This window comes from Nilaparvata lugens, chromosome 14, assembly GCF_014356525.2.
Source record: "Nilaparvata lugens isolate BPH chromosome 14, ASM1435652v1, whole genome shotgun sequence".
Taxonomy (NCBI): domain Eukaryota; kingdom Metazoa; phylum Arthropoda; class Insecta; order Hemiptera; family Delphacidae; genus Nilaparvata; species Nilaparvata lugens.
Window position 1 is genome coordinate 17,092,659 of NC_052517.1, and position 14,717 is coordinate 17,107,375.

Below are 14,717 nucleotides of genomic sequence, written 5' to 3' on the forward strand. Positions count from 1 at the left end.
GAAGGGAGACGAGGAGGAGGAATGGACAGAAAAGGAAAGGAAAAAGGTTTTGTGCCTGGTTCAAGAATGTTCTGCAGGGATGTTTCAGGATCAAATTCCAGGATTTGCTTCTGGGAAGATTCTGGGGCATTTGCAGATCCCAGGATGTTGAGTGAAGAGAATCCTGAACATTCTAGGAAAAATTCTGGAATGTTCAGTGGAGATGAATCGGAAAATTCTGGGGCATGCCCCAGGATATGCTCCATGGAAGATTCTGGGCGAAATCTTGAGGACTGTTACTGGGATATTCCTGGGACATTTGCAGATCTTAGAAGCGCCAATTCCTGGACAGATTATGGTGCATCATCGTCTGTCGGTTTTAAGGAAATGATAGAAATGAGTGACCTGTCAGTTTCGGAAGCAGAGATCAGTGCCAGATGTCAACCAATAGGAGTGGAGCTTCTTAGAATGCTTGAGACCACCTTTGGCAGCAGACCAATGTGTAAGGAGGAGGTGAAGAAGGGGCAGGAGGAGGAGGAGGAGTTTGAGGTGAGTCAAAGATCATTTATCATTTTGAATTATTAGTTGAGTAATAATCTTCACCTTTCAATTCATTTTGAATCATATTGATTGAATTACACATATTTTGACTTTCCTTGTCCTATTACCATAGGTAAGGAAAGTATTGCTTTCCAAATAATAATAATAATAATATCGAGTGACCTGGCTGGCTCAGGTCTGGTGTCAGAGTTTTCAGGTCGCAACTGATCAATTTCAGGGCCTCTGACATGACCTAACGACTGCTTTTTAGGCAGCCGGGACCGACGGCTTAACGTGTCCATCCGAAACACGGGAGTGCTTTCCAAAAAAAATTAAGGTATCCTGATTTAAAGTTTTCTATATGTATCAAGGTCCCCTGAGTCCAAAAACATGATTTTTTCGACATGTTTTCTATTAGCACTGAGGGTGGGATGACATTACTTGCATGGTTTTTATAAATAAATCGATGAATCAATCAATACTTTCATTCAATTCAACACAATACACATAAAATAAATCAAAATACAAAACAACACAATAAAAATATAAATTTTCAAATAAAATACAAAAAAGGCTTCATATGGTGGGGTGTGCTTAAGAAAAAGAAAGGAGGAAATACCTAGCCGACTATAGTTTCTCCTTTGATAGGCAGGTAGAGGGTATGAAAGTAAAATTTGAGGTGAATGAGAAAGGAGTGAGGGTGGATGGAGGAAAAGAAACATTGGAGAAGAATTAATTTGAATGAGAAAAAGAAGAAGGAGAATAGCATAAAGAAAGAGATGATGATATGGATATGATGATGTCGAAAGCAGTGCCGAGGTAGCAAGAGAAATTAGAAGATGAATAACAATGCTAATCATATGATACAAAACAAAACAAGAGATAAAAATAAGAAGAAGAAAAATGAGCAGAAGAATGTTGAAGAAGAAGAAGAAGAAGAAGAAGAAGAAGAAGAAGAAGAAGAAGAAGAAGAAGAAGAAGAAGAAGAAGAAAATGAAAAAGGAAAAGAAGAAGAAGAAAATGAAAAAGGAAAAGAAGAAGAAGAAGAAGAAGTTGTTGTCAGACCCAGTCTACCTATTATTTGCATAGTAGACTAGGCCTACATACTGATGATGATTATTGACATTCTACTCAATAGTAATTAAGCAAATAAAAAAGCATCTGTTAAAATTGAAACAGCCATCAGTTATATAACCGCCATGATACAATCAGTATGGTATCTAGATCAGTTCTGTAAAGCTGAACTATATGCTTCTATATACGTCGCGAAAACTGTGTTAGAATTCCTTAATATTCCTTATTCATTTTCAAAATCTCATTCAACTCCATTGAATCTGTGCAGATTGTTTATAGATATAATGTCAGTGGAATTTATGTGTGTTTTCTTCGAATATCTCGTCGCAAAAACTGTGCTAAAATCCCGAATCGTTTCTCAAATTCTTAATTATATCTTCTGAAACTCAAATTTTCACTTAAACATCTCCAGACAATTTTGGATATAAGAGATATTTATTTATCTAATGATTCAGGATTACACAACTTAGAAGAGTATCACAGGCTTACGCCCAAAACGGATCCAACTCTAATTTACAGAGCAGTCAAATGTAGCCAGGTTATGTGTCACTACGACAAATTTAAATTGAGGGGGTCAGAATACAAGGGGTCCAAGTGAAATTTTCCATTTTTTTGAGTTAGCTACAGTAATCGATAGCTGAAAGTGGTAAAAATCTAGTATACAAGAGGTATAAGCGTAAGTCTTATCGGTGCTGACATCTGGTGTTTCTACATTTTCAAACATTTTGATCATTTTCGTCATTTGATTAAACAAGGGGTCCAAGTGACTTGGATCCCTTGTTTATTGAGCAACGGTTGCTCGTATCCTTCAAATTAAATTTAACCTTGATTAAGCCATGTCACCAAGCAAAAGATACCTCAAGAACCTATTAGCGAATCGGATGATATCGCAATAAGGTCATTATTCATTTTTCAATTGCGGGTAAAATTGATAGATCTATGTGTAGGTAGGCAATAGAGTTTTGTTTGGTAAACATGGGGTACTACAAGTGATACTTCTTATCACTATTTAGCTGATAACTGAGAAAGGAAAGTGATCTGAGACAATATCTTGCCATTGAACTGTACGTTTGATTTGGTAAAAGTATACTGAATAGGTAAATATCATTTCTATATAATATTCATTTCATGAATAAAGAATTAATATCAACGTAAGTCAACTTTCGACCCAGTTTTCTCGAAACTAACAATATGTAACTTGGACTCCTTGTATTCTAACCCCTTCAATTACAATCCAAAACACACAAAAATCAAAATTAATAAAAAAGCATGTGGTTTTCCTCTTGAAACTTCTCTGATAAGCGATGACGTAAAATCTTTGTGCAACTTTCAAATGTTTTTTTGCTTAGAATTCATCATTCACACTCGAAAATCATTTAAATCTTAAGGATTTCGTTGATAAGCGTGTGCTTTTCCTCTTTAAACTTCGAAACAAAAACTCCACTAGAATTCTGAATTTTATTGTAAAATATTTTTGTCAAACCAAAACTAATAATCTACTCAGAAATGTTGTCTAGACTTTTATAAAAATGTGTCTGGCTTCCCTCTTAAAATTCCCCCGATATAATAGTAATAATTCCATGTGTAATTGAATTCTAAAGTAGGCCTATTCCATGTTTGATTTGCGTTCATTCAAGAGTTGAGACAAGCCTTTCCAATAAAAATGTATATATAGTGAGGTCCACGTTATAATGACAGTATTTGATTAACTTTGATGTTGCTGTCCTTGTCTATCATTCGACAAAGCAGGTATTACTATCCTTTTCTAGCTCCGCAACGATGTCAAATCTGTTTTCGACAATGCAGAAATACAATTAATTGAGGCAGAGAGGATCGGTAACGAAGTTCTTCTATCTTTATCCACTGCAATTATAACGTGGACCTCACTATAGTAATGTAATGTATAAGGTCCACGTTATAATGAAGTAGGATGAGGAGAAGAAGAAGAAAAGAAAGAAGAAGAAGAAGAAGTATTAGGAGAAGAAGGAGGAGAATAAGAAGAAGCAGTGAGGAAGATGAGTATGATACATACATCCTTTGCCACCGGATGACCTCATTAATTTTGGACCCCCAACTTTCTGTAATTCTATAGTGGGGTCCACGTTATAATGGCAGTATTTGATTAACACTAGTGTTGCTATCGTTGTCTATCATTCGCCAAAGCAGATAGCGCTATCCTCTTCCATCTCTGCAAGATCGTTCTTTAACCCTAAAGAGACATACTGGGGTGTTTCACACCCCAGGGTTTTTTTTCTGTTCTGTAGTTGACAATTTCAAACAGATGGAAATTTATGCCCAGTCTAAATTAGGTTAGTAGTATTGTCAACTACTTTCCACCACTTCCAGTCAGTAATAGCATTCTACAAGGTCACCAGCTCATCTTGTTCTTCGTTTGGGGTGTCTAACACCCCAGAGTGTCTTTCACGTAGGACTTTTATCAAACACTTTTATTACAAAGATTTACTTGTATTGTCACTAAGAATGTGGTATGGGATGATTGATTAGATTGGAATAAATGCTATGATTCTCTACAACTTGAGATTCAAAACAATAAAATGAAGAGACGTGAGTTTTTAATGAAGTTGTCATTGGCAATGATCAAGCCAGGAGCTCCAACACTTAGGCGGAACATTATGTACTTCTAAAATTAGTATAAATATTGATAAGCAGTGCTTTACTTTTGATTTATGTATGCATTTGGAACAAAAATGATTAAGAAATTATGAAGTATGGTCTAAGTACTTGTTTTTTCATATTTTTCGAAGAAAAATGCAAAATTAAATAAGGGTGTTCAACACCCCAGTGTGTCTACTGTGTTAGCATAAAGTAAGTGTGTCTCTGTAGGGTTAACAATGTAGAAATATAATTAACAAAATATTAAATGTCAATCATGAAAATTCATTACTCAAACATGTAAAAGTATCATTTCTCGAATGATTTATCAAGCGTATGGCAGATACGCTATAAGAAGATAAGAAGAAGAACCTATTATGAATTGACGGTTGTAAACAATGATTAACCTACCACAATATTCATTCAAGAATCAACGTAGAATTACAAAATCAAAGCCACATTATGAGATCTCATTATCTGCTATAAAGTAATATTGATTGCCATAGGAATAAGCTGACGAAAAATTGGTCAACACATGAATGGAATCAATTATTATTTCATCAGAAAAGTACGGAAATTATGAATAACATACTGAATGATGAAATATCTGCGTATAGTAGGCCTTTCAATATTAATTTACATCGAACCTCTTTCATTATTTAACCCATTTCCGTAATATTTTCACGTCATATTTTTGAAACATGTCATAAATTCATTGCGAAATTCCGAAATATTTAATTATTAGGATAAATTTTTAATAATGAGGGTGATGCCTACAAGCTTCAGGCTTGTGCATGATGATGATGATGATGATTGTGGTGGCCGAGAATGATGATGATTACGATGATAATGACTAGCAGGTAGACCGTGCTCCGCAAGGATCTAATTAAGAACTTGAAAAACTTAAAACTTGACGTAGGTACTGAAATCTTGAAGAATTCAAAGTAGGCCTATAAGCCAATCACTTGAGAAGTTAAGACGTGATGAAGCGTCATCCGTGAATTTCCTATCCCCTACGTGTATAAGCTAGTTATTTTATTTATCATATCATTGACTAGTAGGTAACCCGTGCTCCGCAAGGGTTCAATAAAGAACTTGACAAACTTAAAACTTGACGTACTGTAATCTCGAAGAATTGAAAATAGGCCTATAACCATCCTCAGTAAATTAGGGATCTATATGCTAAATTTCAAGTTAATCAGTTGAGTAGTTGAGACGTGATTATGCGTCTTTTGTGAATTTCCTATCCCCTACTACGTGTGTAAGTCAGTCCTTCTTTTATCATATTATAAATTATGAAGAAGATTCAAAGTAACAAGAAATTTGATGTAGAATTAGAAAATTTATGAAAGGATAAATAATTATTATTTTGAAACATCAAACTCTCACGTTATTAAATTTGTTGATAATTTAATTTTTATTAAGAGGAGGATGAGGAGGAGGAGGAGGAGGAGGAGGAGGAGGAGGAGGAGGAGGAGGAGAAGAAGAAGAAGAAGAAGAAGAAGATGAAGAAGAAAATAAGTAGAAAACAATATCACAGTTTAATTTGTAAACACGACCCTGAATTCATTGAAATCCTCAAATATTTCTGGTACAATGACTTCAATTGTTCAATACAGGAAATTAAAAATATTTGTTTTGAAACCAATCATGTATGACGTGCTGTACGGTAGACATTCCTCAAATTATTATCTATTTTGTAATTACAATTCAGTTTTATTGACTTTCTGCGAGGAAACACACTGACAATGGAAAGTATTATTCGATGACGAATAAAGAATGAAGAAATAATGAAATGGGGAATTGGAGAATTTGAGTGATTGATGCTCAGGAATTTCTTCATAAGAATTTTTATCTATACTATAATAAAGGAAAGAACTGGCTTATACACGTAGAGGATAGGAAATTCACGAATGACGCATCATCACGTCTCAACTACTCAACTCATTAACTTCAAATTTTGCATATAGATTCTCAATTAACCAAGGATGTTTATAGCAATACCTACTATAACTTCTAGTGATAGAAGTAATAGTAGGTATTGGTTATAGGCCTGTTTACAATTCTTCAAGATTTCATTATGTCAAGTCTTCGTTTCAAATAAATAGACCCTTGCTGAGCACGGGTTACCTGCTAGTTATCAATAAACAAAGAGGATCACTTTGAACTACTATCTTCAGCGAACCTTATTTATTTATTATTTATTTATTTATTACTTTCCTTGCCCTACTACCATAGGTAAGGAAAGTATTGCTTTCCAAAAAAAATAAGGTACTCCAATTTCAAGTTGTCTATACGTTTCAAGGTCCCCTGAGTCCAAAAACATGATTTTTGTGTGTGTGTGTGTGTGTGTGTGTGTGTGTGTGTGTGTGTGTGTGTGTGTGTGTGTGTGTGTGTGTATGTGTGTATGTCTGTGAACACGATAACTCAATTTCTAATTAACCGATTGACTTGCAATTTTAAACTTAAGGTCCTTATACCATGAGGACCCGACAATAAGAAATTCAATTTAAGATGACGGAAAAAATGGCGGATAGTTACTAAAAAAACATGTTTTTCACGATTTTCTCAAAAACGGCTCTAACGATTTTCTTCAAATTTATACCATGGAGAGCTATTATTCTTATATTATATAATACCTATCAACTGACATGAGTCTCATTTCTGGGAAAATTGCAGGAGCACCGTAATATTCTTGAGAAAAATGGCGGATAGTTACTAAAAAACCATGTTTTTCACGATTTTCTCAAAAACGGCTCTAACGATTTTCTTCAAATTTATACCATGGAGAGTTATTATTCTTTTATTATATAATACCTATCAACTGACATGAGTCTCATTTCTGGGAAAATTGCAGGAGCACCGTAATATTCTTGAGAAAAATGGCGGATAGTTACTAAAAAACCATGTTTTTCACGATTTTCTCAAAAATGACTTGACCCATTCATTTCAAATTCATACCCTGTTTAGTTATTTATCAGCTCTATCAACTGGCATGAGTCTTTTTCCTGGGAAACTAATGGGGTCCACTTCATCCTTGAGAAATGGACTTTGTAAACTCCTTCTCGTGCATGAGGTGGGTAGGTAGAGCAGTTTATAAAAAGAACACATAGTCGAGATATTTCATCTGTAGAACAGCTGTTTTGTCGACTTTAAAAAAATCATCGAATTACACAAAGGAAAAAGTACTCTGAAAACAATTATTTATATACACATACGGTATACAGTAGTCTGATCGTAGTTTCAAATATGTTGCCACCAATCGTCTTATGTTGTTATTCCCCTAAATTATTCTCGTTCTTAAGAATGAGGCTTACAGTTCAATGAGCGAGGAAAGTTGTGTGATTTTTATTTGATGTATTTATTTATTTATTTATTTATTTATTTATTTGTTTATTTATTTATTGAATAGCATCAGTGCTTTTTATGCAAGAAGTGGTGACAGTTGATGGCAGTTTCACTATAGAACGTTATTTTATTAATGAAACATCGTAATTAAAAATCGGGTGATGGAAAATAATCATAAATTGATGGCATGATAAATGTGTAATGAGAACAAGATGATTGATGAGAAAAGAAAATAAGGTTGTGAAGTAGTGGGACGAGGAGGAGGATGAGAGGAGCAAGAGTATAGAAAAGAAGAAGTAGAAGAGGGGGAGGAGAAAAGAAGAAGAAGAAGACAAGGAAGAGGAAGAAAGACTGAGGTGATGAAAAAACAATTTTCATGTACGGTTTAACACTATCATCACGTGATTTCATAGATGTGATCGATTATAATATTGGGTAAAACCGCCAAAATAAGCAATCAAATTATTAAAAAAGTAGACTAAATTTTATTGAACTGATAAACTTTAATCCACATAATTTGGCAGATTAACAAAATTCCTCATTCAAATTTTCATGAGATCAATGAATTATCTAAAGTTTTTTAGACTATTCCATTTAAGTACAGGTTTAAAAACCAATTATCGATCACAAGCCACAGATTCTATGTATTAAATATTGCCTTATTTATGTATTGAAGATTCCTGGACGGAAAATCAAGTGACGAAGCAGTGTGTGAATTCATAACCTTGAACTTTCAACTCATTAACATTTTATCAAAATTTCAGGAGAGAAATAGTACAGGCTCAGCCTAGTATTTCCTACAATGTCATAATTATAATGTCTATATAGTGTTTCAAACATTAAATGATTGAAGAATAAAAAATTGCTATACATAGATTAAATTCAAACTGCAATTATTCTTCTAAGATAACATACTTTTCAACCAATTCCTGTTAGACTCAGTGGAAATTATCATATTGTATAAATATATAAATATTCTTCTATTCATTATAAATATTCAATTAATTCTGACAGTTCATAGTAATTTTTCGCAGTTATTTGATAATTGAATAGGTATGCGATTAATAATGCATATATTGAATATTGCATTCATTCAGATATTGCCAAATATGGTAAAATATTCATTCTATAGTGAGATTCACAACAATCTGTCAGCATTGTTTGATAAGTGAGAGAGAGAGAGAGAGAGAGAGAGAGAGAGAGAGAGAGAGAGAGAGAGAGAGAGGAAGTGAGAGTGAGAGATTGATTGATTGATTGATTGAGAACTTTATCCATGTAGTAGATTACAATATATACTGGCCTATAAACTTATATACAATAGATTACAATACAGCAAAATTATAGATGAATTTACAAAATATAAATGAAGAAAACAATTATTGAGCTGTATATGACGATATGAAAAAAAGCAATTTGTAATAACTATAGATAAAATAGATAATATTGTAATGCATCTACATAAATTGGCGGAGCTTTGGACATATCAATGTCCATTCTTCGGAAACAATATTCAATATATCCTTCCCACTAATTCTCTACCAAAATAGAGAGAGAGAGAGAGAGAGTGAGGGTGAAAGGGAGTGAGGGAGAGAGACAAAGTGGGAGAGAGAGGGAGTGAGGGAGAGAGAAGTAGAGAGCTTGAGAGAGAGTGAGAGAATGTGTGAGAGAAATAAAGTGAGAGTGAGAGGAAGTGTGTGTGTGTGTGAGAGAGAGAGAGAGGGTGAGAGATATTTGATATTTACTTAATACATCCAGCATTGCCAGGTCTGGGAAGACCTATGGCAAACACTGGTAATAATAAACAAAATAATAACACTTCTATGATAAAAAATAAATTACAATAATAGTACATAATAACATATTTGTGAAAATGCACGCTGAACATGTACAGGATAGGAAATACACGAATGTATTCCCTACATCATCACGTCTCAACTACTCAACTGATCAACTTGAAATTTTGCATATAGATTCTTAATCTACCAAGGATGGTTATAGGCCTATTTTCAATTCTTCAAGTTTTCAGTTTGTAAAGTTTTAAAATAGACTTTTCAAATATAACTTTTGTAAAGTTTTAAAATAGTAAAGTTTCAAATATGCCCTGCGGGCACGGGTTTCTTGCTAGTATATAAGAAAGGAAATAATTGGTTTATGCAAGTACGGGATAGGAAATTCACGAATGACGCATCATCACGTCTCAACTACTCAACTCATTAACTTGAAATTTTGCATATAGATTTTTAATTTACCAAGGATGGTTATAAGCATATTTTGAATTCTTCAAGATTATAGTAGGCTAAGTTTTCAGTTTGTCAAGTTTTAAAATAGACCATTGCGGAGTACGGGTTTCCTGCTAGTATATAAGAAAGGAAATAATTGGTTTATACAAGTACGGGATAGGAAATTCACGAATGACGCATCATCACGTCTCAACCACTCAACTCATTAACTTCAAATTTTGCATATAGATTCTTAATTAACCGAGGATGGTTATAAGCCTATTTTGAATTCTTCAAGATTGTAGTAGGCTAAGTTTTCAGTGTGTTAAGTTTTAAAATAGACCATTGCGGAGCACGGGTTACCTGCTGGTTCAAAAGAAAATATAATAGTGAGGCCTATATTGCGAGTATTTAATCAACGAATATTTCGTTGCTATTTTTGTGATGACTCAGTCTATTTGGCTAGTCAAATTTATTTCTATTGTTAGGTCATTACGCATAATTAAATAGGTAATCGCGCTGAATTCGGCTGACTAAAATGTTCTAATTCATTCTTCAAATTGCGATAAAAAATTATCTCTCAGTACAGTTCGAATTTAGTTGGAAAATGTGTGTGAACCTCTTTGTGTTGTGTATGAAACGCAGAAAATTCCGTGTCAATAATGAAGTTGAAAGTTATTTTTGTTGTGAAAAAAAGTTTAATTCGTGGTTAGATAGGGTGCTGTTGTATTTTGCACGAAAAAGAAGGTTATTACGAAGAGTGAGTAACTTTTCTAGAGTTTACTAAGACATAGAGAGGTCCACGTTATAATGGCAGTTAAGTGTTCGATTAGCAATGGTATTGCTCTCCTTGTCAATCATTCAACAAAGCGGATAGCGCTATCTCTTTCTCTCTTTACATTGTTGCCAGATCGTCTTTTAATGATGTGAAATTGATAATATTAACAAAATATTTTATCTTAATTATGAAATAATTGAAAAATATTATTTCTTGCTTAATTAAATATAATTGATTACAAACGAGGTTGATCAGTTAATATTACATAAATAATCCTGTATAATCTACCATCTATAGAAGGCATTGACAAGACAGAGGATCGGCAACTTTGTTCTCCTATCTTTCTCCACTGCCATTAGAACGTGGACCTCACTATTGTACAATGTATTTTGTTTGCGATTGATATTGATTGAACATTGAAATCGGGTACATTAAAATTTTCTAGTAGAGCGTGAGTGGAAATCATTTTCTCGGATATCCTACCTGTCTCTCTCTTTCTCTTTCTCTTTTTTGGTAGAGAGTTAGTGGGGAGGATATTTTTAATATTCTTTCCGAAGAATGGACATTGATATGTCCAAAGCTCCGCCAATTTATGTAGATGCATTACAATATAATTATCTATAGTTATTATATTACAAATTGCTTTTTCATATCATATACATTTCAATAATTATTTTCTTAGTCTATATTATGTAAATTCGTCTATAATTTCGCTGTATTGTTAGCTATTGTATATAAGTGTATAAGCCAGTATATATTGTAATATACATAAATAAAGTACTCAATCAATCAATCAATCAATCAATCAATCTCTATCTCTTTCTTTTGCAATAGCTCTCTATCGCTCTCTCATAATCACTCTCATAATCACTCTCATAATCGCTCTCTAAAGATTTTCAGTTATATTCAGTTCACACTGTCACATTACTTATGAATTCAAAAGTAACTCTACAGCACTTAAATTTAATAGACGTATGTGCAACCGGGTCTGTAAAGGCAATAATAATGGGTGATCGCAAGGATTAATCTAGATTGAAGATTCATATTAGGCTGAGAAAATTGATCAAATACAAATAGTTTCCATTAACAGGTTTTTATTTATGTGGGGATAAATCATAAACATCTATCAATGTATACTAGTGACCCCCTGGATTGGAAAACTCGCTCAAGTACTGATGTATGAAACCCGCAACTTTTAATTATACAGAGTTGATGAAAATCATAGAAACAGCTGAATATTTCTCTTGCAAGAATAATTTGACAGTAGGTTTCATTGGGGATCCTATTTAAAATTAAAAATTACTCTGTCGCTGTAACATATTTGTCCCTCTTATGAATACAAATTCGTGATACATGATTTCTATATAGAGTTCCAAGAGAAAATCAATAGCGAAAACCGCACATTGATATCTCAACCAGTTTTTTGATATTATATTACTATGTTCTATATTAACCAGCTGGAATCATTTGTCAGCACATGAAGGACTGTCTGTGTGATAGCTCCCGGATAGCCTCAGCTGATGTTATGAATTGATGAATAAAAAAACTGTAGTAATATTGCTTGCAATGAATTCATCAGCTGACTAAACGATAAATCAGAACAAATTTTTTGCTTATGCACTTTCATTGCTATTTTCATATCCTGAAAAAGGTCGAAGGAGTGAGTCAAGTTTGTTGTACAACGAACTTAACCTGTAGAAAGGTTCGAAGAATACGTGTTCAAAATTCGAAGCTGATTGATCAATCCTTTCTAAAGCTATTGTAGAACATATAAACAGACATCTTAGTGATTATAATGTACATTTTTTCTGCTATGTTTGGTTTTGAAGCATCTTAATTTAAAAATATACTTTGTGAAAATAATTGAGAACTGAAAATTTTGTGAAGTGAACAAATATTTTGGACTATATGGAACCTTATCTAAATTGGGGAGAGGAATAGCACAAGGTTACTTTAGTTTTTCTCTCCCTATCATTTTTGATGATGTATGAATCAATAAAGGATAAAGAAGTTGGCCTTCAGTAAGTCAAACGTGAGAACTCGCTGACGCTCGTTTAATAATGGTTGATCAAGGATTAAATCTTGATTGAAGAGTCATAATAGGCTATATTAGACTAAACAAATTGACCAAATACAAACAGTTTCCATTAACAGGTTTATCTATGTGGGATTTATCTATGAATGTTATCTATTATCTCCCTAGATAAGATACTCGAGGGAAAGCCACTTTTGAACTGTCAGCATTGTTTAAATGGGAAGCATTGACGTTATCAACGGGGATTACTGACAGTTTGAGGTCAAACTCACTGAAACTTTCTCCCCCTTATATCTTTGTCTCTCTTGGAAGGTTTGATAAGAAATTGATTTTGTGATAATTCATGGGATATCTGTTGAGTATGAACCGGCAAGATGTAGTCAATGATTCATAAGTCGTGAAACTGCTCCTGTAATCGGTTTTATGTTTTGATATAGACTGTAGAATCCAAGTTAGTTCCTTCTTCCAATCTAGTTAATTTAACTGAATACTTTAATGCTAGTAATTGTGTTAATGTAGTGTGATATCTAGTTAGATCATGATTTTATCTGCCGTCAAGTCTTTTCTCAAAGTAAGATAAAATTATTAGTTATTGAGTCTTTGTTTTGTCTTATATTTTTTCAGGATACTTTGTTTAATCTACTAATTTTGTCCTCTTTTTTCTCCTCCTTCTCCTCTTCTTCCTCCTCTACCACCTTCTCCTTCACCTTCTCCTTTTTCTCCTAAATCTCATCCTCTTTCCCATTTTTTCCCCTCTTCAAACATAATAATGTCACTGAAAGGTACTTTACTGTATTTTCCAAAAAAATGTATTATTATTAATAAACGAAAATCCTAATTAAATGCTGTAAATCACCCCGAAGACTTCTGCTACTGCAAATATTGACAACAGGGTAAACAGCTAGATGGGAATTCGATGAGCGCTGCTAACCAGAGATTGTCAGTTTGGTGTAAGGGTGAGCATTCCTGACTGACAAATTAGGAGGTACCGGGTTCGATTCCCGGCATGACAAATAATTTATAGCTTTCATTAAATAGTATGAATAATTTTAAGTAGTAGCGCTCATCGAATTTCCATCATCTAGCTGTTTACCCTGTTGTCAATATTTGCAGTAGCAGAAGTCTTCGGGGTGATTTACAGCATTTAATCGGGATTTTCGTTTATTAATAATTATTCATTAATTAACATTTGAATAATTTCTAATTTATTTTCATCTTTAATACGTATTTCGTAAATTTTCAGACCGATCCTAAAACTACGACTCAATTCTCGGATGAAGGTCAGAGAGTTGGAGATTTTTCAATTTTCTACGATTTGCCCTCTGATACTCACTCACCAAAAGAGAACCGGAGGAGAAACTTGACTGACGAAGAGGCTGCGATAAATGAGGAGGAGAGCAGGACCAGTGGAGGAGGAGGAGGAGAAAGAGTAGAAGGCGGAGGAGGAGGAGGAGTAGGAAACGAAAGAGAAGGACGAGGGGAAGTAAGGCTAGAAGTTGGACTAGTAGGAAAAGGAGCAGAAGGAGAGAGAGAAAGAGGAGGAGAAGGAAAGAGAATGAAGAGAGTAAGCGAGGTGTTACAGAGAACATTATGGGAGGAGACAGAGAAAGTCATACAGGAGAATGTATTAGGTATGTTGTAACATTTTTTATCCCTCTTAATAGGTCTAAGTTGCTACTTTACACTTTTTTCTACAATAATACTAACGTTTGTATCAATCTACAGATGGAAATACATTGGAAATTGCATGTGTTCAAATGCTAATTTAAATGAATAATAATTTTATTAATCAAACATCCTAATTAAATGCTGTAAATCACCCCGAAGACTTACAGCTAGACTGACAGCTATAGTGAGGTCCACGTTATAATGGCACTGTTTGATTAGCAATGGTATTGCTATCCTTGTCTATCATTCAACAAAGTCGATAGTGCTATCTCTTTCTTGCTTTGCTCTGTTGCCAGATCGTCTTTTAACAGTGTAGAATTAATAATTAATTAACAAAATATTTCATCTTAATTATGAAATTATTGAAAAATATAATTCCTTGCTTAATAAAATATAATTGATTATTTTAAATGAGGTTGAACAGTTAATATTACATCAATAAACTGTATCAGCTACCGTCTAC

The 14,717-nt window shown here is 33.6% G+C and overlaps 3 protein-coding genes across 10 annotated transcripts in view; 2 read left to right on the forward strand and 1 right to left on the reverse strand.

Moving 5' to 3' along the window:
- LOC111054622 (gastrula zinc finger protein XlCGF57.1) overlaps window positions 1–14,717 on the reverse strand; it is a 721,792-nt gene that overhangs the window by 257,672 nt on the left and 449,403 nt on the right. The window lies entirely within an intron of this gene.
- LOC111060042 (gastrula zinc finger protein XlCGF57.1-like) overlaps window positions 1–14,717 on the forward strand; it is a 410,286-nt gene that overhangs the window by 92,600 nt on the left and 302,969 nt on the right. The gene's annotated exons all lie outside the window — the stretch shown is intronic.
- The window catches only part of LOC111056039, a gene marked incomplete in the record, with an annotated part of 49,506 nt that overhangs the window by 24,815 nt on the left and 9,974 nt on the right, over window positions 1–14,717 (forward strand). Inside the window, 2 exon segments of the mRNA XM_039440932.1 lie at window positions 1–528; window positions 13,830–14,217. Coding sequence (XP_039296866.1) covers window positions 1–528; window positions 13,830–14,217 — 916 coding nt within the window.